Below are 23,863 nucleotides of genomic sequence, written 5' to 3' on the forward strand. Positions count from 1 at the left end.
TTCCCTTGCCGCAGTTTGATGGTTCTTATGAGAACTGGCTGTCATTTAAATACATGTTTCAGACGATTATGGAACGGTATAAGCATGAATCACCGGCCATCAAATTACACCACCTTCGGAATTCTCTGACGGGAAAGGCAGCAGGTATCATCGACCAAGACATCATTAATAACAACGTTTATGATGCTGCTTGGGAGATGCTCACCGAACGTTTTGAGGACTTGTGATTTATCATTGATCGACACATACAAGCGTTGAACAGAATGCCAAAGATTACGAAAGAAAGTGCGGTCGAATTGAGGAAATTGGTGGATAATTGCTCGAAGAATTTGGATGCCCTAAAGAACTTAGAACTCCCTGTCGGAGGGTTGGGCGAAGCAATGTTACTCAACTTGATTTCATCAAAAATGGATATCGGAACTAGGAAGGATTGGGAAACCAACCAAGTTACAGGCGAACTTCCTGAGTACAGTGCGACCATGAACTTCTTGAAGGAACGTTGTAAGGTTTTGGAGAAGTGGATACAGTGAAAGCATCTCGTCAGGTGACGAGGTGTAACACGCTTACTACAATCACAATGGGTGGACAAAAGTGTACATTGTGCAAAAACGAACATGAACTTTGGAGATGTGATGATTTCAAGAAGATCGCTGTTAGTGAAAAATATGACATATTGCGAAAAAGTGGTTCGTGCTATAATTGCCTTAAGAGAGGTCATCGCACTAACGAGTACCCTTCATCGAGTTCCTGTAAGAAGTGTAGTAAGCACTATCATACATTCCTGCACCCGGAAGAACGTAAAACAGTAACAGCGAAAACGTCAGATGTTGACATGAAGGTCGGCACCCGTACCGATGAAGCACAAGCGCAATTCGTTCAAGCAGTTGATAATCAAACCGAGACCGGTCGCATTGAAACAACGTCGATGTTGTGTTCCCGCCATGAAGCTAAGAAGAATTATTGTTTGCTTTCGACTGCTGTGGTCACGGCCTATGACAGTACAGGATGACCGTTTCCATGCAGGGTTCTTCTAGATTCTGGTCCTCAGACACATTTTGTTACAGAAAGGTTTGCAGATTTCTTGGCTCTTCGAAAGGATCCCTCTGATTACCTGGTCAATGGTTTAGATGGAAAGAACACAAGAATCAGATTCAAAATTCAACTGAAGATTTCATCGCGCGTCACAAACTACAACACCGTACTCGATTGTCTCGTTACCCCGAAGATCATCATCGGTGACATACCGGCGGAACATAATAAAGTTAGCTCCAAATCTTCCAACTGTGGCTGAGACAGAACTCGGCTGGATTGTTGGCGGATTGTTTCCAGCATCGGAGAAGCAGGATCGATGAACATTTTGCTCGGTGGTCGAGAATGAGAATTTGAGTGATTTACTGAACAGGTTCAGGAAGATAAAAGGATTTGACGATCATCAACGAAGTACTACAACGTCGGAAGAAGAATGTCTCGATTTTTTTTCCGGAGCACTTTTCAACGCTTGCTTTCGACTGCTGTGGTCACGGCCTATGACAGTACAGGATGACCGTTTCCATGCAGGGTTCTTCTAGATTCTGGTCCTCAGACACATTTTGTTACAGAAAGGTTTGCAGATTTCTTGGCTCTTCGAAAGGATCCCTCTGATTACCTGGTCAATGGTTTAGATAGAAAGAACACAAGAATCAGATTCAAAATTCAACTGAAGATTTCATCGCGCGTCACAAACTACAACACCGTACTCGATTGTCTCGTTACCCCGAAGATCATCATATATATATATATATATATATATATATATATATATATATATATATATATATATATATATATATATATATATATATATATATATATATATATATATATATATATATATATATATATATATATACATATATATATATATATATATATATATATATATATATATATATATATATATATATATATATATATATATATATATATATATATATATATATATATATATATATATATATATATATATATATATATATATATATATATATATATATATATATATATAGTTAATTATTTTGTTAAAGATATAGCACACAACTAGAGGTAGGGAGAACACAATCAAAATATTATAAAATTTGATGCTTTCAGAAATTGTAGATGGCATAATTTTTAATCGGTTGATACATTCAAATTTGTCAGTATTACAATTTTATTCAAAGTTTTTTTCTATATAAGATAACATTCTCAATTTTCACGCATTTAATGCAAATGACGATATAACACCTAGTTCTGTTTAAATCTGTTGGTGTTTAATTATGGCACTGAATTCAAGGCTACATTGTTGTGATATTGAAAATAATTAAGGTATAGCCGGGAACAAATGCATCAATTAGAATATAAAATTGTTTTAATCACCGCTTTGAAATAAAAAATGATTAGGATTCTATACATCTATCAAATAGCGATTAGACAAGTCAAGGTGTCTTCACTTTACTCCATCAATTTGTTTTTATACTTTTTATTATACCTTGGTGTAGGATAATTTATTATCAATATTTAGTATTACTTTTTACAAAAATAGAATGTTCCTGATGCTAAAAGAAGTTATAACATAAAGTAGCTCAAAGTACGTGGGACCTATCTACACATTTTGGTAATTTTATAACCTCTAAGTATTCCGATTGTTAACTAATTTAAAGAATGACATGAAATAAATACACAAATCATAATCTCGAACGACAGTCGACAGCAATAAAACTATCGAGCAAATACGTTCGACTCGAGTCGTTTTCGAGTTCGATTGTTTTGGTTCCATAATGCCAACACTTCTCGATAATCTAGTACTTCTTTGAGCGAACTCGAACGATAATTTATTTTCGAGCTCGGTTCGAAATACATAATGCGAAACAAGGTCGAGTCGATAGAATTTTGATCGAATCGAGATGCGTAATGCCACCCCAGATTTAGGAATCGTCTGACCGTAGCCGTTTTGGATTCACTGATATCAGCCTTGCGCTCGTTGAAAGTCAATCGAACATGGAATCGGCCAGCATCGTCACGTTGAAAAGTGCGCCGGAAAAAAATCGAGACATTCTTCTTCCGACGTTGTAGTACTTCGTTGATGATCGTCAAATCCTTTTATCTTCCTGAACCTGTTCAGTAAATCACTCAAATTCTCATTCTCGACCACCGAGCAAAATGTTCATCGATCCTGCTTCTCCGATGCTGGAAACAATCCGCCAACAATCCAGCCGAGTTCTGTCTCAGCCACAGTTGGAAGATTTGGAGCTAACTTTATTATGTTCCGCCGGTATGTCACCGATGATGATCTTCGGGGTAACGAGACAATCGAGTACGGTGTTGTAGTTAGTGACGCCCGATGAAATCTTCAGTTGAATCTTGAATCTGATTCTTGTGTTCTTTCCATCTAAACCATTGACCAGGTAATCAGCGGGATCCTTTCGAAGAGCCAAGAAATCTGCAAACCTTTCTGTAACAAAATGTGTCTGAGGACCAGAATCTAGAAGAACCCTGCATGGAAACGGTCATCCTGTACTGTCATAGGCCGTGACCACAGCAGTCGAAAGCAAACAATAATTCTTCTTAGCTTCATGGCGGGAACACAACGTCGACGTTGTTTCAATGCGACCGGTCTCGGTTTGATTATCAACTGCTTGAACGAATTGCGCTTGTGCTTCATCGGTATGGGTGCCGACCTTCATGTCAACATCTGACGTTTCCGCTGTTACTGTTTTACGTTCTTCCGGGTGCAGGAATGTATGATGGCGCTTACTACACTTCTTACAGGAACTCAATGAAGGGTACTCGTTAGTGCGATGACCTCTCTTAAGGCAATTATAGCACGAACCACTTTTTCGCAATATGTCATATTTTTCACTAACAGCGATCTTCTTGAAATCATCACATCTCCAAAGTTCATGTTCGTTTTTGCACAATGTACACTTTTGTCCACCCATTGTGATTGTAGTAAGCGTGTTACACCTCGTCACCTGACGAGATGCTTTCACTGTATCCACTTCTCCAAAACCTTACAACGTTCCTTCAAGAAGTTCATGGTCGCACTGTACTCAGGAAGTTCGCCTGTAACTTGGTTGGTTTCCCAATCCTTCCTAGTTCCGATATCCATTTTTGATGAAATCAAGTTGAGTAACATTGCTTCGCCCAACCCTCCGACAGGGAGTTCTAAGTTCTTTAGGGCATCCAAATTCTTCGAGCAATTATCCACCAATTTCCTCAATTCGACCGCACTTTCTTTCGTAATCTTTGGCATTCTGTTCAACGCTTGTATGTGTCGATCAATGATAAATCACAAGTCCTCAAAACGTTCGGTGAGCATCTCCCAAGCAGCATCATAAACGTTGTTATTAATGATGTCTTGGTCGATGATGCCTGCTGCCTTTCCCGTCAGAGAATTCCGAAGGTGGTGTAATTTGATGGCCGGTGATTCATGCTTATACCGTTCCATAACCGTCTGAAACATGTATTTAAATGACAGCCAGTTCCCATAAGAACCATCAAACTGCGGCAAGGGAACTTTCAGAGGGGGCAATTGAGTTTGAGCTGCAGGGGCAGAAAGGGCAGATGTTAAAGGAGTGGCGGAGACGTTAGGATCAACTGTACGGGATTCTTTCTTAACAATCGGTGCGATCAACAAATTCAGCTTAATGATGAGATCATTGTAAGCCGTCTCGAAAACGACATTTTCCTCCTCTTGTTCATCGCGGGTTTCGTCAGAAAGAGGCATCGAGTACATCAAAATTTGGAACTGATTAAAATCACGGTAACAACACTCAGTCGTATTCAAATGAAGTTGTAAGAAATGAATATTTTTGAGGTTAGGGTTCGGATTCTCTTTAGTGTCCAATAGTGCACGCTGCACTCGCGAAAGCCTCGATTTCACTGCACTTCTCTGACGCACTAGTACATTGTATTCTTCTTCCATCTTTTTGGAATTATCTTTTTTCTTCGGTTCGACGAGCTGTTGACTAATCGGTGTGTATACATTTCCTTTTTGCTGTTTTGTTCCTTTCGGCGTCTTTGCCGGAGACATTTTGTTCGATCGTTACGGTCCAAGCGAGAGCCACACTATCAGAGACATGGCTGCCTCGCTACATTTGGTTGACGCTTCAACCAAATTATATTAAACATGATGTGATTTGAATATATTATACACTTTTAGATATTGTTCAAAAACTGTCCCTTTATTTCGTCAACTTAATCTACTTATACTAACTAATACATGTAAACCTTAAAGCTAATTTTCCTATCAGATAGTTAGTTTCGTTCTAACGGGCGGGGCTTCGAAAGCTCGCCATGAATGTTTCTTATGTCTAAAGTTACTTCTATGGCTGTCTCGCCAGTGTGCGTATATGTTTATGGAGAAAGGAGGGGCTAAGTCGAATAGTCAGTTCTCTCGCGTCATGTTCTCTCGTGTCATGTTCTCTCGTTCGTTTTACATCGGTATTTTGAGCTGACCTTGATGGCTTAGTCGGTGCTGTCTGTCTTAATGTTTTGTTTGTTGGAATTTGCTGGCGTATGGTTTTCCGTTCGGAAGGCATGATTTATTACGGTCAAAGTTTGAGGTTTCGTTCTTGGTTTCGACTTCAGTTTGTGTTGTTTTTATTGCGTGCTCGAAACATGGATATGTTTTGAGATTTGGACGTAAGTTTGGTTCTGTGGCTTGTATGTAGATCAGTTTTCCGGTTTGGATGTAGGTCTGTTTACGAGGTGCTAAAAATGCAGGTCTGTTTTAGAAATGTGTTTGGTTGGTTATTACTAGCTGTGAAAAACATAGTTGTTTGGTACTGTACATGTTGTCTTTTGTACGAAGTGGGTTTTTGTGTCAATGGGGCTAAGTGTTATGCTTGGAATTCATGGTCTGAGTGTTTGATTTATTTAAGCGCTGTCAATAATTTTCGTGTGGTATGGTTTCGTCATGTTCGATGTAAAATTTTCGAGTCGTGGGAAACTATCGGCTTGAGATGCGATGTGGCGTCGTAGGTTGGGTCAATTCATATTATGTTTGGGGTATGGTTGATATTGGTGTAGTACAGGTATAGTACAGGTATAGTACAAAATGTTCAAGTGCTTTTTTGTAAAGCAATTACGCGTTTTATATCGGTTTGCTCGTCACTTAAATCCGGCCATGAAGGACCAAAAACTTCTGTTGCTCAATAAACAAGTGGACTGTACTTTTCATCAGATTTATATAATTTTGCTGGAGCACAGGAAAACACAACAGGCGTCTCATCTTACTTGACGTTTATTAACAAAAGAAATCGCGCAGAGCGCTTTAAGGCTCAAGTTACTCTCTTTGAGCATGTGTTAGAATTGAGCGCTTGGTAGTATGTGAAGGAAAAATTGTGTGCAGCTTTGCCGCCGATTTATCCTATAAAGCATTCATTAAACTGTAAAAGAAGAAAATCAGTCGATTTATTAGATTATTAGGATTCAACTCATGCAAAATAGTAGGTGTAAAAACAAATGACCGGACGGCATGGTGCTTTTGAAAAAGTAGCTGTGGTTTTTTCACTACCTAGCGTGCCCCGGAACAGTGTGGTGGTGTGACGAAAATTTATATATATTTATATATATATATATATATATATATATATATATATATATATATATATATATATATATATATATATATATATATATATATATATATATATATATATATATATATATATATATATATATATATATATATATATATATATATATATATATATATATATATATATATATATATATATATATATATATATATACACATATATATATATATATATATATATATATATATATATATATATATATATATATATATATATATATATATATATATATATATATATATATATATATATATATGATTTTTATTATTTAACGAAAAATAAGCAAAAAAGAGTGATGCAACTATTAAACAATTAAAGTTTTATTTATCATAATTGCGGAATACAGAAGTTGTAAAAAATCATCAATTTTTCCGGCAAGCTCATGCGAAAATGCAACTTTTTACATTTAATATTTTTCCATGCATCGAATACTTTCCGAGCTACCAGCGATGGAAAAATGGTCAATTTTTTAAACTTCAAAAGTTGAAAGCTCATAACTTGAAGTAAATATTATGTTCAGCCATAACAAAAATACCTGTCAAATATTTTTAGGTAATGAATGTAAGAAAAAAATTGGAATGAGCTTAAATTTTAGTTGTCAATCTGACGTTGATTGACCCGTACGGTGGATGAAAGTTGTCATCGATGTCTAAACTATTTTTCATAAATGAAACGAAATAATTCGTTCATTTATCAATTGTTTTATAAAGTATGAACATTTTTGAAAAAAGTAAATTTATTTTTCGTACATCAAAGGAAAAAAGTCGTGCTTCCACATATTATATTACATCGAATCTTTTTGGATCGCTGTTTGACAACATCGAAATAAAATCGATGTTGTCAAAGGGCTCACCCCTTTTGAGTACTAGAAAAAATGTTTTATTTGCGAAACTCATTCATACATATTTCGATAACAAGCAACTAATTTAAAGAAAAACTAAATAAATGTAATTGCTATACTTTACCAAAGTTGGTTTTATGAAGCTTATTCGTAGCAGAATTAAAAATATATCTTCTCAGTGTATACTCTGACTTGACAGTTGCGCTCGAACAGGCAGTCGAAATCTAGTACCGCAATCAAACAAGCTCGAACGCTTGGTCTAATGCGATACGTGATGCCGCAATTTAGTCGAAACGACTTCAAAACGTTTCGAATCGAGTCACTCGAATCGAGATGCGGAATGCCACCCCTGGAATGAAAGTTAGATAAAATCCTCCACTGAAACAACAATATGCTGATTTTATTCACGAGTATCAACGATTGGGTCATATGAACGAAATTAACCCCACGGACGATGAAGACGGAGTTTTATACCTGCCGCACCACTGCGTTATGAAACCGTCGAGTACAACCACAAAATTAAGAGTTGTGTTTGATGGATCGGCTAGGTCATCCAGCGGGATAAGTATCAACGACGCATTAATTCCGGGACCTATTGTGCAGCATGATTTGGTGGCGATATTGATGAACTTTCGCTGTTTTCGTTACGTTGTCACGGCGGATGTACCGAAAATGTTTCGACAGATTGATATACAGCAGGCAGATAAAAAATACCAAAGAATCATTTGGAGAGATAATGCTAGTCAACCGATGAAGGTGTTGGAGCTACAAACTGTCACCTATGGGTTGGCGTCATAACCTTTTCTTGCCACTATGTCACTCAAGTAGTTGACCATTGATCACACTGAAGAATATCTCGCTGCAGCTGCAGTTGAAAATTGTTTCTACATGGATGACACTTTAGCAGGAGCACAGACGTTGAATGAAGCTTGCCAGCTTGCTCATAAATGGTATTCCAATTCAGCTTTAATTCTCAAGGATGTTCCAGATGAACTGAAAGGAGATTATGTGAATGTTTCCAATATCGACTCTAAGTCGATTGTCAAAACGCTTGGTATTGCTTGGAATCCCAAGGAAGATTGGTTTTGCGTACCGACAGATGAATTGAATCCAGAACAGCTACTCACTCGTCGTAACACACTGAGCGAAGTCGCACGAATCTACGGCCCACTGGGATTAATCGGTCCTGTGTTAACAACTGCCAAGTTGTTTCTTCGAGAAATTGCTACAATCACGACCGAATGGGATGAACCGTTATCGGAATCAATTGTAAATTGCTGGAGAATATTCCGGAATGGCTTACTAAAATTAAACGATTTGAAAATTCCACGAAGGATATTATCAGTAAGTGCTATCAACGTAGTACTTCACGGTTTTGCTGATTCATCAATGCAGGCATACGGAGCCTGCTTGTATACTCGGATGCTACAATGTGACGGCACAAGTATCATGAAACTTATATGCAAGTCATGGAAGCCATCCAGTCGATCGAAGCCCATTACAAACCGCGCTCAGAGCTACTTGCTGCGGTTCTTCTTTCTCGTTTGACCAATACGTTTATCACCTCTACTGAAATAAAGTTTGCTGCAGTAATGTTGTAGAGCGATTCGCAGATTGTATTGAGTTGGCTACGAAAATAACCCGGTGAGTTGGAGCTTTTTGTGTCTAACCGTGTGAAAGAGGTGCAGAAATTGACAATCGATTATCAGTGGCGCTACATCGATACGCATTCGAACCCAGCGGAACTCATCTCTAGGGGTGAACAGCCTGGGATGTTGATGCGAAAACTACTTTGGTGGAACGGACCCAGCATGCCCATCTCGACGAATTCAGAAACTGTCTCAATCATTTCGGATGAATTGCTGCAAGAGCTGAAAAAGGCAGTGGTGCTCACCGTTACGACCATTCGGCGGATGAAATTATTCGGTGACGTTAGTGACTTTGGAAAACTGCAACGATACATGGCCTACTTGATATGCTTTGCACTTTTCGTTGCTTCTAAACAAAAACGGTGATCATTGGACATATTAAAACGGGAGAACTAACACGTGCGCTGAAAGTGATTGTTCGGCTTGTGCAAGCCGAAGCCTTTTCAAATGAAATTGCCGTTTTAAGAAGAGAAGAGAATAAGAAGCATCGGTTAAGGGGTTCTCATCCATTTATTGATGCTGAGGATGGAATTCTGCGAGTTGGTGGGCATATCAAGCATGCGTTTATTCCATTCGACAGTCGTCATCAAATGTTATTGCCCGCTAATCATCCAGTAACTGAAAATTCACTACGCCACCTGCACATCGAAAATTCGCATCTGGGACAAAGGGGGCTGCTAGGAGTAGTCAGACAACACTTCTGGCCCCTGAATGTCAAGTCGAAAATTAGAAATGTAGTCCGTTCCTGTCCTATTTGCTTCCGTGCGAACCCAATCAAAACGACCCAGATGATAGGTAACTTACCGTTGTATCGTGTGCAACCGGGCCCGACTTTCGCTCGAACTGGGATTGATTGCGCTGGCCCATTTTCAATCAAAACAACTACACAAGCAAGAAAACCGATGATGACAAAGGGCTACGTTTGCCTCTTCGTTTGCATGAGCACGAGAGCAATTCACGTTGAGTTGGTGTCTGACCTCACTTCGGACGCGTTTTTGGCAGCATTGAGACGATTTGTGAGCCGACGTGGAATCACTTCTACGATTTTCTCGGCTAATGCAACGAATTTTGTTGGTGCTGATGGTGAGTTAGAAGAGCTGAGGCGACTTTTCGAAAACGAATATAATCAAAGGCAGTTGAATCAGTTTTGCAGCAGCAAGGGCATCGAATGGCGTTTTATCCCTCCGCGTAGTGCAGATTTTGGTGGGATATGGGAGGCGGGAGTGAGGTCGATAAAGCACCACCTAAAACGAACTGTTGGTACTCGTCGTCTAACGTTTGAAGAGCTGTGTCCTTCCGAAGCAATACAAGATGCTGCACGCCCTCAATGTAAACTTCACTTACAGTCTGCTGATGAACACAACTCTACCGCCGCTGTGAATCTTCAATGTCAAAAACAAAATTTTGATCCCATCGTAACGAGCACGTCTCTTCATAGCACATTGGGCTCTACAACGATCACAGAAGAACTAAGCACTCTAAGCTATGCTGGTATGACTCATCGCACCCTGGGACGCACTGCAGCTAGCACTATGGAAGCCCTTGATCCCCATGCCACAGTCGAGCCATTGCAGCCAGCGTTCACTAGTCGTCCCGGTCCTGTGTGCAGGAGTGGTGAAGGGGTCTTCCAAATCGATACCAACGGCAAGTACGAACCTGATTTTGTTAATGCAAGCATTGATCAGCTCCTCGCTTTCAGTCATCGCGGCATTCAAACCTACATATATGTTATCAGAGGGCCGGCGGTATGAATTCAGCAATCGACGATTATTTGATAGCAAGTTCGGATGAATGCTTCGACATAATCGCCCTCACAGAGACGTGGCTTAGCGATAGCACTCTGTCAGTGCAAGCATTTGGTGCCAACTACGATGTTTTCCATACTGATCGCAGCTCACGCAACAGTCTCAAGGCTACTGGCGGCGGGGTACTTGTGGCTATCCATCGTCGATTGAAAGCGCAACTGATTGACGACACTTTGGGGGTCTGTGTCGAACAGGTGTGGGTGCGAATCAAACTGGCTGGCTACGCACTTTTTCTTGGCGTGGTTTATCTTCCACCGGACCGCACTTGCGATTCGACATTGATTGGTTCGTATACTGAGTCATTGGAACAGATTTCCGCTCAAGCAAGCCCGGTTGATGAGATCCTGATTGTTGGCGATTTCAATTTCTCCGGATTAAAATGGCGCTCTGCTTCTGACGGATTTATGTTCGCTGATCCCGAATTGTCATCTTTTCATTATGGTATCACCAGTTTGCTTAACTGCTACAGTCTAAATCTGCTGCGCCAACCGAATAATGTGGTGAACGAGAGCAACAGAATCCTTGATCTCTGTTTTTCGAGCAAATCTGACTACGCGCCAAATGTTACCGCAGCACCATTCCCCCTGGTAAAGACTGTTAGACAGCACCCTCCGCTGCATATGCTTCTGACACCGTCAGCTATAATTTTAGAAAAGCCGACTATAATAGGATTATTGACTTCCTGTCGAATATCCACTGGACAGAAATTCTCGACAATGATGATGTCAACGTTGCAGTGCAGACCTTCTCCAATGTTATGAGCTATGCTATCGATCGCTATGTACCCAAAAGAAGTGGCCTTTAATCTAAGCACCCATCGTGGCACACTGCCGAGCTGAGACGGTTAAAAGCGACTAAAAGAGCCGCTCTGAAGAAGTACTCCAAGTTTGGGGGCTACTTGCTGCGACAACACTACGTTCATGTTAACCAAGTCTATAAAAAGACATCGAAGCGTTGCCATGCTGATTACTTGCGAAACGTGCAACGTAAGTTGAAGTCCGAACCTAAAACATCATGGAAGCATGTAAACGAGCAAAGAAAGGAATCCGGGTTGCCTTCAACGATGAGCTATGGAGGACGTATGAGCTCTAGTTTACAGGAGATTTGCCAACTATTCTCTGAAAAGTTCGCGAGTGTTTTCTCCAACGAGAAACTGACACCGACCCAGGTTTCACGCGCAGCTCTTAATGTACCTCAATCATACCAGTCTTTGAACTCTATCAATATCGACAATAATATGGTACAACTGGCGATTGGCAAAATGAAGGCTTCAACTTCGGCAGGCCCGGATGGTATACCAACTATTATTCTAAAAAAATGCTCCGCCGGTCTAATTGAACCTCTTTGTCATCTGTTTCAAGCGCAGTTCCTAAGCTGTTTGAAATGACTGTGTTGGAACCCATCTCCAGCCGCTGCAAACAGCAGCGAGACTCAGCATGGATTTATGCCGAAACGTTCAACATCCACGAATCTTCTGTCGTTCACAACATATGTTACAGATGCCATGTCGGGCGGACTTCAAACTGACGTTATCTACACGGACCTTTCAGCTGCCTTTGACAAGATTAATCACGCTATTGCAGTGGCAAAGCTGGATAGACTTGGCTTTGGTACTAATATTCTCCATTGGATGCAATCGTATCTCAGTGATCGTCGTCTAGCAGTCAAGATAGGTGATTGTGTATCCAAAGAGTTCTTTGCTTCATCTGGTATTCCACAAGGCAGCCATCTCGGTCCATTGATTTTTCTTCTGTATTTCAACGACGTCAACTTTTGTTTAGAAGGACCACGGTTGTCTTTCGCCGACGACCTCAAGTTATACCATAGAATCCGGAATACTGATGATGCAGCTTTCCTTCAACGTCAACTGGTAACCTTTGCGGAATGGTGCGAGTTCAACCGAATGACCCTAAACCCCAAGAAATTACTGTCGATTACTGTCTAGCTGAATCCACGATTGACAGAGCGAATTGTGTCAAAGATCTCGGAGTTTTTCTCGATGAACAACTGACGTTTAAACAGCATATCAGCTATATTGTCGCAAAGGCATCAAAGGTTTGGGGTTCATAATGAGAATATCTAAGCACTTTTCAGATATTTACTGCTTGAAATCTCTCTACTGCTCACTCGTTCGATCAACTCTGAAATATTGTTCAGTTGTGTGGAACCCTCATTATCTTAACGGCGTCCATCGAATTGAGACAGTACAGCGCAGATTTGTTCGGTTTGCCCTTCGTCGATTGCCTTGGAGCAACCCTCACCAGCTGCCAAGTTACGAAAGCCGGGGTTTGCTTATTGGACTCGATACATTGCAAGTGCGGCGGGATCTATTCCGTGCTATGACGATTTCGGATATTTTGCAAAATCGAATTGACTGCCCCGAGCTTCTTAGTGCGATAAATATGAACGTTCGCCCTCGCGCCATTCGCAATAATTTATTCCTCCGATTACCTTACCTCTTCGCCGGACTAACTATGGAGTAAACGGTGCCATCATTGTTTTGCAGCGGACCTTCAACAGAGTGTCATCCGAGTTCGATCTTCACATTCCACGTACCAGATTACAATTTGACTTTTTAAATAGATTAAGAAATTATCATTAGGACCACACTGTGTCTGTTGATATCAATTATAAATAAATAAATAAATAAATACAACTTTAATCCAGATTTAAACGGTTTCAAATTCAAGACCGTTGACACAAGCTTCGGATGATCCAAGCGACCTTACTGCTATCACGCCAGCGCATTTTTTGATAGAAAGAGCAATGCGGGCTGTTCCCGAACCATCATACCTCAACCTCAAGGAATCCACGTTGTCGAGATGGTAGCTGGTCCAGTGTATGCAGCAGCAGTTCTGGAAAAGATGGACAACTGAATATCTTTCCGAGCTGCAAAACCACCAGAAGTGGTACCGTCTAACCAAGATCAAAGCAGGAGCATTAGTATTGCTGATCGACAAGAATGCTCCGCCAGCGCAGTGGCTCCTGGGACGAATTACCATACTACAAACCGGTGAGGATGGTGCTACAAGGGTCGTAACCGTCAAGACTAACAGAGGAGAATTCAAACGTACCGCCACGGAGATTTGCCTTTTACCCCTAGATGAAGAACAACATCAGGAACCGAGCGGAATTTTGAAAACCTAGATTCCAACGCCGGGGTGAATGTTAGATGGAATATTTCGGCATAATTTTCAGACGACTTTAATCCACATGAACCATGAATTGATATATTTCTACTTCCGTTAATGCACTCTGCGCGATTTCTTTTGTTAGTAAACGTCAAGTAAGATGAGACGCCTGTTTTGTTTTTTCTGTTCTCCAGCAAAATATATAAATCTGATGAAAAATACAGTCCATTTGTTTATTAAGCAACACACAGTTTCGAGTTCTGCATAAATAACACTTCGAATAAACTAAATAAATTAAAGAAAAATAATAAAACAAATAAAAATTTAAAAAAATTATAGCATAGCATAGCATATGCGATTGCACAAATCGTGGGTGGCTGTACAGTGACCAGCTAATATTTAACAAAATATCCACCATACCGCGTCGTAAGAAAAAAAAAAACATTTGGGATTAACGCTTTTTCTTCATAGTGGAACAAGCATCACAGTGTACACCTGGCCACGTCCTTACAATCGCCGAGGAAGGGAAGGAATGTTAGTTCAACATCTACTAGCGAAAGTGCAGGGAACCCATACTACTTTCATAGATGTTTCTGGAAAAGGAGCTTGTGTTAGTAGGGCAGGTTAATTATCAGGAACTTATTCAACCACATTTCGTAGGAAATATAGTGTAAAATGGATGTAACTTACCTAACCATTATTTAACTGAGTTTATAACATGATGATACGTAAAACTTTTTCTCAGTTTGCTCGGAGGGCCAAGTATTTTAAATTTCCCCTGGTAGTGCAAAAATGCTCTATAAACTTGTAAATAAACTTTCCGAAGTAACTCGTATCAAATTATGAACAGAAAATCATATCAGTATCCAATAAGCCAACACCATCTCCTTTACACAACGAAACAACCAGTACGCATTACGGCTTGCCGGAGGAAACAAACATACAGATAAATTCACCACGGTGCACACTGGAACGCGCGTCGGGGTGAATTTATCTGTACAAGCACCTGACGCCACATATAATTTAAAGAACAACAGAGCGTGGTTCTCGCACCAAACCACCCCATCGCCAATCCATTTATTCAGCTCTGAAAAAATAAGTGTTGTGTGCAAGACACGACCACGATGACATTAAAAATGCAGCCAGTTTTATGAGCAAGCAATATTATCCGTGGCCAAATTAAAACCCGTTAATTCCATCGACTGTTTCAGAACTACACACAGGCATGCTATTCTTCACTAGAGATAATTGTTGAATTTTTAAATTAAAATCGATAACCTTTAGTGTGGTAAATTCAAGTTTTAAAAAAAATTGTTTCAAATCCATGAAATGGGAACATAAGTTAATGATGCTCACAAACAAAACCTTACATCTATCTTTAAATACCTGCTATCAAATCAAATGTTTGTTTGCAAGCACGATAGAAAAATAACTGGTCATAAATCAAATTATTCGTAAACGAAGAAAGTTTAATATATGTATCTTTATATATTTGGTGGTTTAATTAACATTAACTCTGAAATGTTTTAACTGTTTTGTATGTGGGGTCCTGAAAAGGACTATTTGTGGGATACACAAACACGCGTGCTATGGAATGAAATATACTAAACTAGCTAAGGGCTTTTGGTTTAACAAAAATAACATGCAGAATGGAACAATAAGTCAGATGCAAAAAAAAAGGTTTGCCATCTCTTCCAGCCGCACGTTACTTACATCAGATAAATATTTCGAAATGAAAAGAAACAACCTTTCTCTTCAGCATCTAATATGAAATACTGATAACTTGAAACGTGACATCGGCTTTTATCACTTTCGCGCTGATGATGGAAGGACTGCCTTCATGCAGAATAACGAAAAAATATTTGCGGATTTGGTACGGATTTCGCTAGATGGCAGTGTTGCCACATCCTCCAATTTTCTGAAACATTGCAGAATTTTGGATTATGTTTCCGAAAGACTATTTTTAATAAATCACAGGTTTTTCAACCTGGAAATGTACTTTAAGTAGCTGCACATTTTTGTATTGTTTCGGAAGGATAAATTTAAACAAATAACAGATTGTTGCGAATTTCAGATTGTCAATATACGCGCAAGCAACAAATAACGAATATAAACTGCGCAATTGAATTATCGCTATCAATGATTGGAAATATTCCAATTTGTTCTTTATTGTTTGTTATTGTTATAGCCCTTAAAAGGGCTTTTAATTTATGGAACAATTAGTCAGCAAACTGAGGTTTGCCAACTCTTCCAGCCGCGCGTTATTTACATCGGATCACCCCCAGCGGTAGCAGTGATCAAATGCAGCACTCATTGCAGCGCATTGTCAACATGCATGATTGCTACTGCTGTTCTTTACGGCCCGACGTTTGACGGGAGAATGAAGTCGCTCGAGAAATGATATTCTTTAAATAGTCGATGATGACGTCATTCATAGAAGCGTAGTGTGCTGGGTGCTCAAATCTGTCGTACGAGACGCTATAAGCACGATGTTACTTGCCTGGCAAAAGAGCAACAACTGATTCAAACAGGCACGCGGCACATTTATTTATAACTTTTCGTGTTCGTTTGAATTACTAACCTGCTCCACTGAGAACTGACATACAAGTAAAGTTTTCAACTTGTGTAAGAAATTAAACAGTCGCTTTGAATTGACAACAACAAGTAGCAACTTGCCACTAGTCGGCGCTTCGATCGGCCAGCAATCGCTATACGGGACTTGTATACAAACTGGGATACAATAGTGACTCACGCATGCGAACCTGTATGCGATGGTGATTTTCAACGTATTTTCCTTTAAATGTTTACACAGGTTTTTCGGGAAAGTTTGTTCTAGCTTATATGTCTGTTCTCTGTGCCTGCTCCCTATTGAGAGGATAGATTGACTGATGTATGGGAGTTTTCACGTTTTTCAGATCTGTTTATTTTTACTTGTTTTTCAATAGTATGATATTGAAATACAAAAATTGTCACGTCATTTCATGATTAGAATCATCAGCGCCTGGCGGCAATCATGGTATCTATTACCACAGATAACAGACGTTTAGGCTAGAACAAAATTTCTTCAAAAACCTGTGTAAACTTTCAAATTGATAAACGTTGAAAATCCGTGTTTCACTATTGCCATCTGCGCAACTTTTTGCTACACGTGTTTGACAGCTGCACTCTAACTGCATTGTATTGACCACTGCGCCATCTGCAAACGTTTGCCAAACGTGTTTCAGACGTCTGATTTATTCGGAATTTCAGTAGCGGGTATTTACACACCATTCAAATCGAGCCTAAACGTCTGTTATCTGTGCTATTACCTACCATCGAAGAATGTGCTGACATGAAACGCAGCAGCTGCTACGCTTACAACGTCAGAACACAAACTAACGAATTTTTCTTGTGTTCTCTTTTTATACCCGTCACAGTTCTTTCGATGAAAAAGAGGCAGTCCCAGCAACGCTTACTTTTTGAGCGAATTGTACCAACCAATCATGGATCAGATAATTACTACTTTCATAAAATCCATTATTTCCGCTATTTCTAGTAATTGTACATAATACCGAATTGGATACAAAATTATTGTACATATTTCCAATCAGATAGCGTAATAATTTTTTCATTCAGTACAAAGGCAGATATTCACGTTTAAAAAATCGGGTAAAATTCTGGCAGAAAATTTTGAAACGGGACCCCTATATTGAAACGTTAGAAGTATTCTACTTAAAAAAATTTTTATAAGATAGTGCAAGTATCATTCCATAAGTGTGCAAAAATTCATTGAATTATCTTCAGTAGTTTTTGAGATATAAAATTTACAATTCTATGATGCAATAAAGTTTAAGGGTTAATATCTTAAAGAAAAAAAGGAATTTTAACGAAATATTTATACCAAAAGCTATTCACCATAATCCCTATACAATAAAATATTCCTCGTGAAGAGCGGTGATTTTGCGAAAAATTCGAGGATCACTTGACATGGCTTTACTCAGTGCTAAATCGTCACGTTAAGCTTTTCGTTTGAAACTAAATTTGTTAGAATTGGTTCAGCAATTGCTGAGAAGTGCACATACATACGTTCAACACAGGAACAGGAGGTCAGGGGCCTAACGACCCCTTCCCTCCAAACTACTGCTAGTTAGGGAGTCTTACTAGGATATGGTGCTCTAAAAAGTCATAAACAGCATACTGTTCATGGTTCAGCACCACGAATTGGACGTGAACTTTGGACAGGCGTGCTGTCCTATTCGTTAAGGATGACACCGAATTAAAATGTCGAGTTGGCCAACAGTACGGCTGCCTCCGTCCCACTAAAATGTTGTCTGGTTGCTTGGAGATTTATGTTCAGGCCAATGTTTAGTTTCATCTAGACTCCATATATTCGTCTCTCCAATTTCGCATGTTACATGTAAGGATGCTTGATATAACTTCAGCTGGTTACGACTGGCAGCCTAGCAGATTTTCACTGTGACTCGCTGTATTTAAACTTAAGGTTCAACTGAGAAAGCCTCGAAAGACGGCCATTTTTGAAAACGAAAAAGCAGTTTTTTTCCCATACCGTTAGCAAAATCTTCATGGAAATCAGTAGTACTCTCTCACTGCCCCGAATATGTGGACTGATTTTGTAGAAGATCGTGTAAGGAACAGCGAAAAAACTGCATTTTTCATTTTCAAAGATGGCCGCCTTTCAAAGCCTTCTCAGTTGGACCTTAAGAAAAAGCAAGCTTCATCAACAGGGTGGCCAGACCTACCGATTTATCGGTAGTCCTACCGATTTTGGTCTTCCCCACCGATCCACAGACGACCAAGAGAAAACTACCGATATTTTCTTATCCCTACCGAAAACTACCGATTTTTATTGATTTTGGACACATCCTACTCAACATTCATTTTTGAGTTGGATTTGGTCTGAGATCTGTGTTTTCAGTATTTTACAATTCTATGTCAACACTACGTTTTTGGGACAACAACCCGGCCTACCGATAAACTTTTAGTGACTTTACCGATATTAAGGAATTCTATCTGGTCACCCTGTTCACCAATATGTACGAAGTTATAATAAATAATTTTTGTTAACCTGTTCTTTATTATATTTTCAGTATGCCGTACTGTGAAGCAGTTGTCTACGAAGCTTTACGCATGTTCATGTCCAATACATTCGGTATTCCTCATCGAGCACTGCGTGACACAAAGTTATGCGGATACGACATTCCAAAAGTAACTATCTTATTCTTTTTTTTGCTAGGACATACATTCTTCTTTAGGTTTTTTATTCAGCTACTATTAGATTCCTGTCAATGGTATAACATTATTAATCTAGCCTCGAAGAACAAAATGAAGTAGTGAACCTAACAAAATTCAAACTCATAACGTTATTTCAAACTGAGCGGAATGATTACACTGCATCTAATTATGTAATCGAAGTGAATGCTCGCTACGTGTTACAAACGCTATCTGACCTTGAACGAATATTCCGCACGTTCTTGATATTTTTAAGTTGGAAAACGCAAGGAGACTGGACGTCCTGCTAATATGGCTTTTGCTAAAGAGACTAGAACAACAAAGAGACGCCATCTTAATTCAGTGAAAACAATTCAACTAGCAACCAGGCTACAGGTCACAAGCAACACTGCAAATGTGCAAGCCTCACCAAACTTGTTTGTTGTTATTCCGTTTGTTTTTTCTAACCAATATAAAAATCCGATGCGACTTCGGGTCTGCTGAGTTCCTCGACCAGCTAAAACATAGTTATATCCGCAGGAATCGTATTTTGCAGCAGCAAACCATATTAGGCCAAAATTTATTATTTGCATCATTTGGTATTCGTTACCCTCATGCTGAATTTCGTGCCCCATCAAACCAAGCCCTTTTCTCTTTAGCGTTTCTAAACACAACGGTTTGTAACAAATTTGGTTTGAGGATATAATTTTTATCTTTAAAATCTTTAGTAATAGACCTTTCTCGTCAAAAAATTTTATATGATTGGATGCTTCCTTTTTTATCCCCAATTCGTTACTGCCGATTGCCGCGATGATTTAGTACCTCTAACTATTGAAAAAATCAAAAATAGTGCAAGCTGCTCATTTAACCCCATTTTCTGAATACCTATCTTGCCTTGTTTCCCCGTATTTTTACACCATTTGGATGAATTTCCTGTGGGGAATACTAAAAGGATGCTAGATCTGCATATATATTAGTAAATCTGCAGATTTTACATTTTCACTGCAGATGTTTTGCAGATTACAAATATTTAGCAGAACAAAGCCTATGCCAGCCAATTTATACACAAGCCTTCAACATTTTTGATCATTTAAAATATATACATACTACATTTCTATGTCAAATTTATTGAAGATTTTTGTAGCAATCTGCAGACTTTTATATTTTCACTGCAGGCTATTGTTTAAATAGACTTGGCATCACTGATGCTGAAATGATTCATTCATATACCTGTCAAAAGATTTATGATAAAACATAGAGCATTGCATGAAAATGTATAACCTCACTTTTCTGACAGTTCAGTGTGCTTGTTTACCTAAGACTTGTTTACATGGACTTTTAAAATTTACATTACTTGAATACTTTCGATGCTCTTTGAAAGACTATCAACTCAAGAGGGATGAGGATTGGAACAATGGGAACCTGGTGCCACATTATGCAACCAATTCGAATCGACCTTTTCACACAAGCTTGAATACAATAAACCTATCGTTTCGAGATGCGTAATGTCACCCCTGGTTCATACATTGACCAATTGGCGCTGGATGCAAAACCCGGTGGCATATGCTGAATCGTAAGATCAAGCATTGGGCTATAAAACGATTGCTTTCTGGATGATGGATAAGGACTTGTACACATTTGTTTGTTTGCTCGTGGGTTAAGTCCTAACAAGATGATCCGATTTATTACTCATTTTTAGGTGGTGAAGTTTACCTGAACTTTATAGGTAACGAATTCGATCGATGATAAGTTGTTGAAATGATCGTTAAATGCCCATACCGAAAAACGTTTCCATTGGTCAGAATGCCTACCAGCGTATGATAGCTACAAACATGAGGACAACAAGGTTATCGCTTTCGTGCTCAAGTTCCATTACAGCAAAAGTTTCGTCGATTGACGATTATCGCATTGTCGTTGATTTAGCCGGCAAATGCAAAACAGTGCTCGGCACTGACGATAAGGAGTAAGAAGGATTTGATAGGAGTGATAAGAATGCAGAGCATTATACATTCTGGAAGAATATCAGGGAGGAGAAATTATATGTAAATTTATATTATATCCCGAGTTGCCATCATTTTTGCACCGCAATAAAGCTTTCTGCAACTGCTGTCGTGTTCAAATTGGCAGGAAATAACTAGGCAGCGAATGATAAATTGCATAGTCAATTTATTTACTTTTTCGGAAGGATAAGTAATTAGTATGTTGTGAATATATGTGTCGCCGGTGCCGTGTGTTATGGTGGTACCGGACGGAACCGTTGGTCAGCAGACCGTCCTTGTCGTACTGGTCATAGATGCAACGTTTTTTCTCATCTGATAGCACTTGACATGTTTCGGAGATCTGTCTTAACGCTCTCTACTTAGCGCAGGATACGCGAAACCGCTGCAAGCTTTCGAAAGAAAATTCCTAGCTTCTGCTACTCTATCAGTCTCTCTCTCGACTGAGGACTACAATTTCGGTCGACTAAATTGTGCTATGAAAATTGTAATTTCTGGAATTTCACCTAACGAGATCAATTCATTGTGAGGAATTTCGCTGCGTTCCAATATTGCTTGCCTCTGTAGGTGATGATGTGTGTGGATTCACTTCGGTAGCCAGGTCTTATGTTTTGGGTAATTTTGCTATCTTATTCTGCTGAATAAATCATCTGGCTAAAGCAGGAAGTGCAAGGACTCTGCTACTTATGCCTGAGCCCCTCGTTGAAACCTTCGTCCTGTCGGAGTGTTAGCTTCGTCCGATACCGGAGCGTATTGCTGAACCGAAGCAGTCTGCTACTGGCGCTGCTTCCTTCGAATCGGAATCGCTGAATATTCCCGTTAGCCGAATGTCCAACGTGGCCGAAGGCAAACCGATTGCAGCAACACCACCAACCGTAGCTGAAATTTTAGCCTTTAATCCAAGTCCCAACCATTGACATAGCGACAGACGAGTGCGGCGCAGGTTGGACCATCGGTTGACTCGGTGCCGGACAGGGCGAAACAGCTGCAACAGGAGCGGACCTAGTATAGGGTGTAATTGCCATAGATCACCAAAATGCTCTGCGACTAACATTGTGAACAAAACAAACCAAACGAAATTGATCGCAACAACGACAAAATAATCTAAATTCTACCCAAACATTTGAAAATGAGAAAAAGGCAAAAGAAATTTTGGTCGACTTCATTATAATTCTATTTAAATTAAATACTGTTTTATTTAGTTTGATTGCGCATATTGTTTACATCAGACACACCCCTTAATTCATTGAGTACGTATTTCACTGGCTTTATAATCCTTTTGGAATCAGTTACAATAATCCTTTATAATCATTTTATAATAAGTGTATTGCTAGTTAGGACTTTTATATCAGCCGGGCTCTTTTATAATTTGTTATAAAATCATTATCAAAATTCTTCATAATCCATTGTTGCGTTATGTTTATGTACATGGCCAGATAGATAGTTTTTAACTGGGACGGAACGTGTGGATACGAAAAAACCTAATGTCAATTGTAGCCAGGGGGAGCTGTCAAATGCAGCCAAAGGGAACCGTCAAATGCAGTCAGGGGGGACTGTCAAATGTAGCCAGTCCATTTAAAATATGTGAGGGAGAAAGAGTGGCTATGCAAGACAAGAGGTAAAATGAACAGAAAAAAGAAAAGGCAAACATCTATCCACAGGTTCTGTCCCAGGATTTTAATAGAGAACATCAAAATTCGATTTGTTTACATTTGGCAGTAGGCCTTTTTCAAATGTTTGGCTAGAAATTCCTTGCTTCTTCAATGAGTCATGTACAAGAAAAGTAAAAATCCCGGATGATTTTTCAAAAGGCCGTATTGACATTTTGCTTGAACAGAGAAAAATGAGGTTGAAGTTTTGCGAACATACTTTTAAATCCTATTTCGTAACTAAAGTGGTTCAGATAACAATTTTCATAGTTATAGTTATCTTTCTTCATTGGCTTTAGAGGTGTCATTTAGTCGAAAAGAAATTTTTCCGTTTATAATGAGTTTTAAATAAAATTTGACAATGCGACCTTTCGTTGTCAATGCGACATTTTGATAGTTTAAGATACGTCGTTTTTCCTGTAAACATTTCATATACGTCGTAGCACTTTGGACTGATTTCTGTTCAACAGAGTGCATACGACTATTGAAAAAAATAATTTAATCTGTTATTAAAATAAAACAACGTTTCGATTTAAATCAAATCTTGCAACCAGGGCCGAAAATTCTCATACCCATTCAATGAACGATGAAATTCACTGAATTCACCTTCGTCTTTTCGCTGCCTCCTTCGTTACTAAATTCACACAAAGCAAAACAATAAAGGCAACGCCCCTTCTTCTTTCGATTCTATGGATGCGAGTAGCAGAAGTAGTGACTTTCGTTTTCCTTTGACAATACGAAAATTCAATCTCGTTTTAATTTCAAATCAGTAATTTTGATTTTTATTTTTATTTTCATTAAATGAAATTATAGCAATGTGCATCATAAAATGCAACTAGAACGCAGCAAACACGGGAAATACGCACACCACTGCCCCTTCAGTCGTCCAATATCATCGCTAGCTTGTTATTCTCCCAAATCGAACAACGACAAATAAATATCGTTACTAGTTTCTTTTCGTTT

At 39.1% G+C, this 23,863-nt stretch overlaps 1 protein-coding gene across 6 annotated transcripts in view; it reads left to right on the plus strand.

Moving 5' to 3' along the window:
* Positions 1-23,863, plus strand: part of LOC131682791 (probable cytochrome P450 303a1) — a 202,671-nt gene that overhangs the window by 165,756 nt on the left and 13,052 nt on the right. For all 6 annotated transcript variants that reach the window (XM_058964544.1, XM_058964546.1, XM_058964545.1 and 3 more), the window contains exon 3: positions 19,134-19,251. In XM_058964544.1, coding sequence (XP_058820527.1) covers positions 19,134-19,251 — 118 coding nt within the window. The remainder of the gene's footprint in view (positions 1-19,133; positions 19,252-23,863) is intronic.

Source organism: Topomyia yanbarensis, chromosome 2, assembly GCF_030247195.1.
Source record: "Topomyia yanbarensis strain Yona2022 chromosome 2, ASM3024719v1, whole genome shotgun sequence".
Lineage (NCBI taxonomy): Eukaryota > Metazoa > Arthropoda > Insecta > Diptera > Culicidae > Topomyia > Topomyia yanbarensis.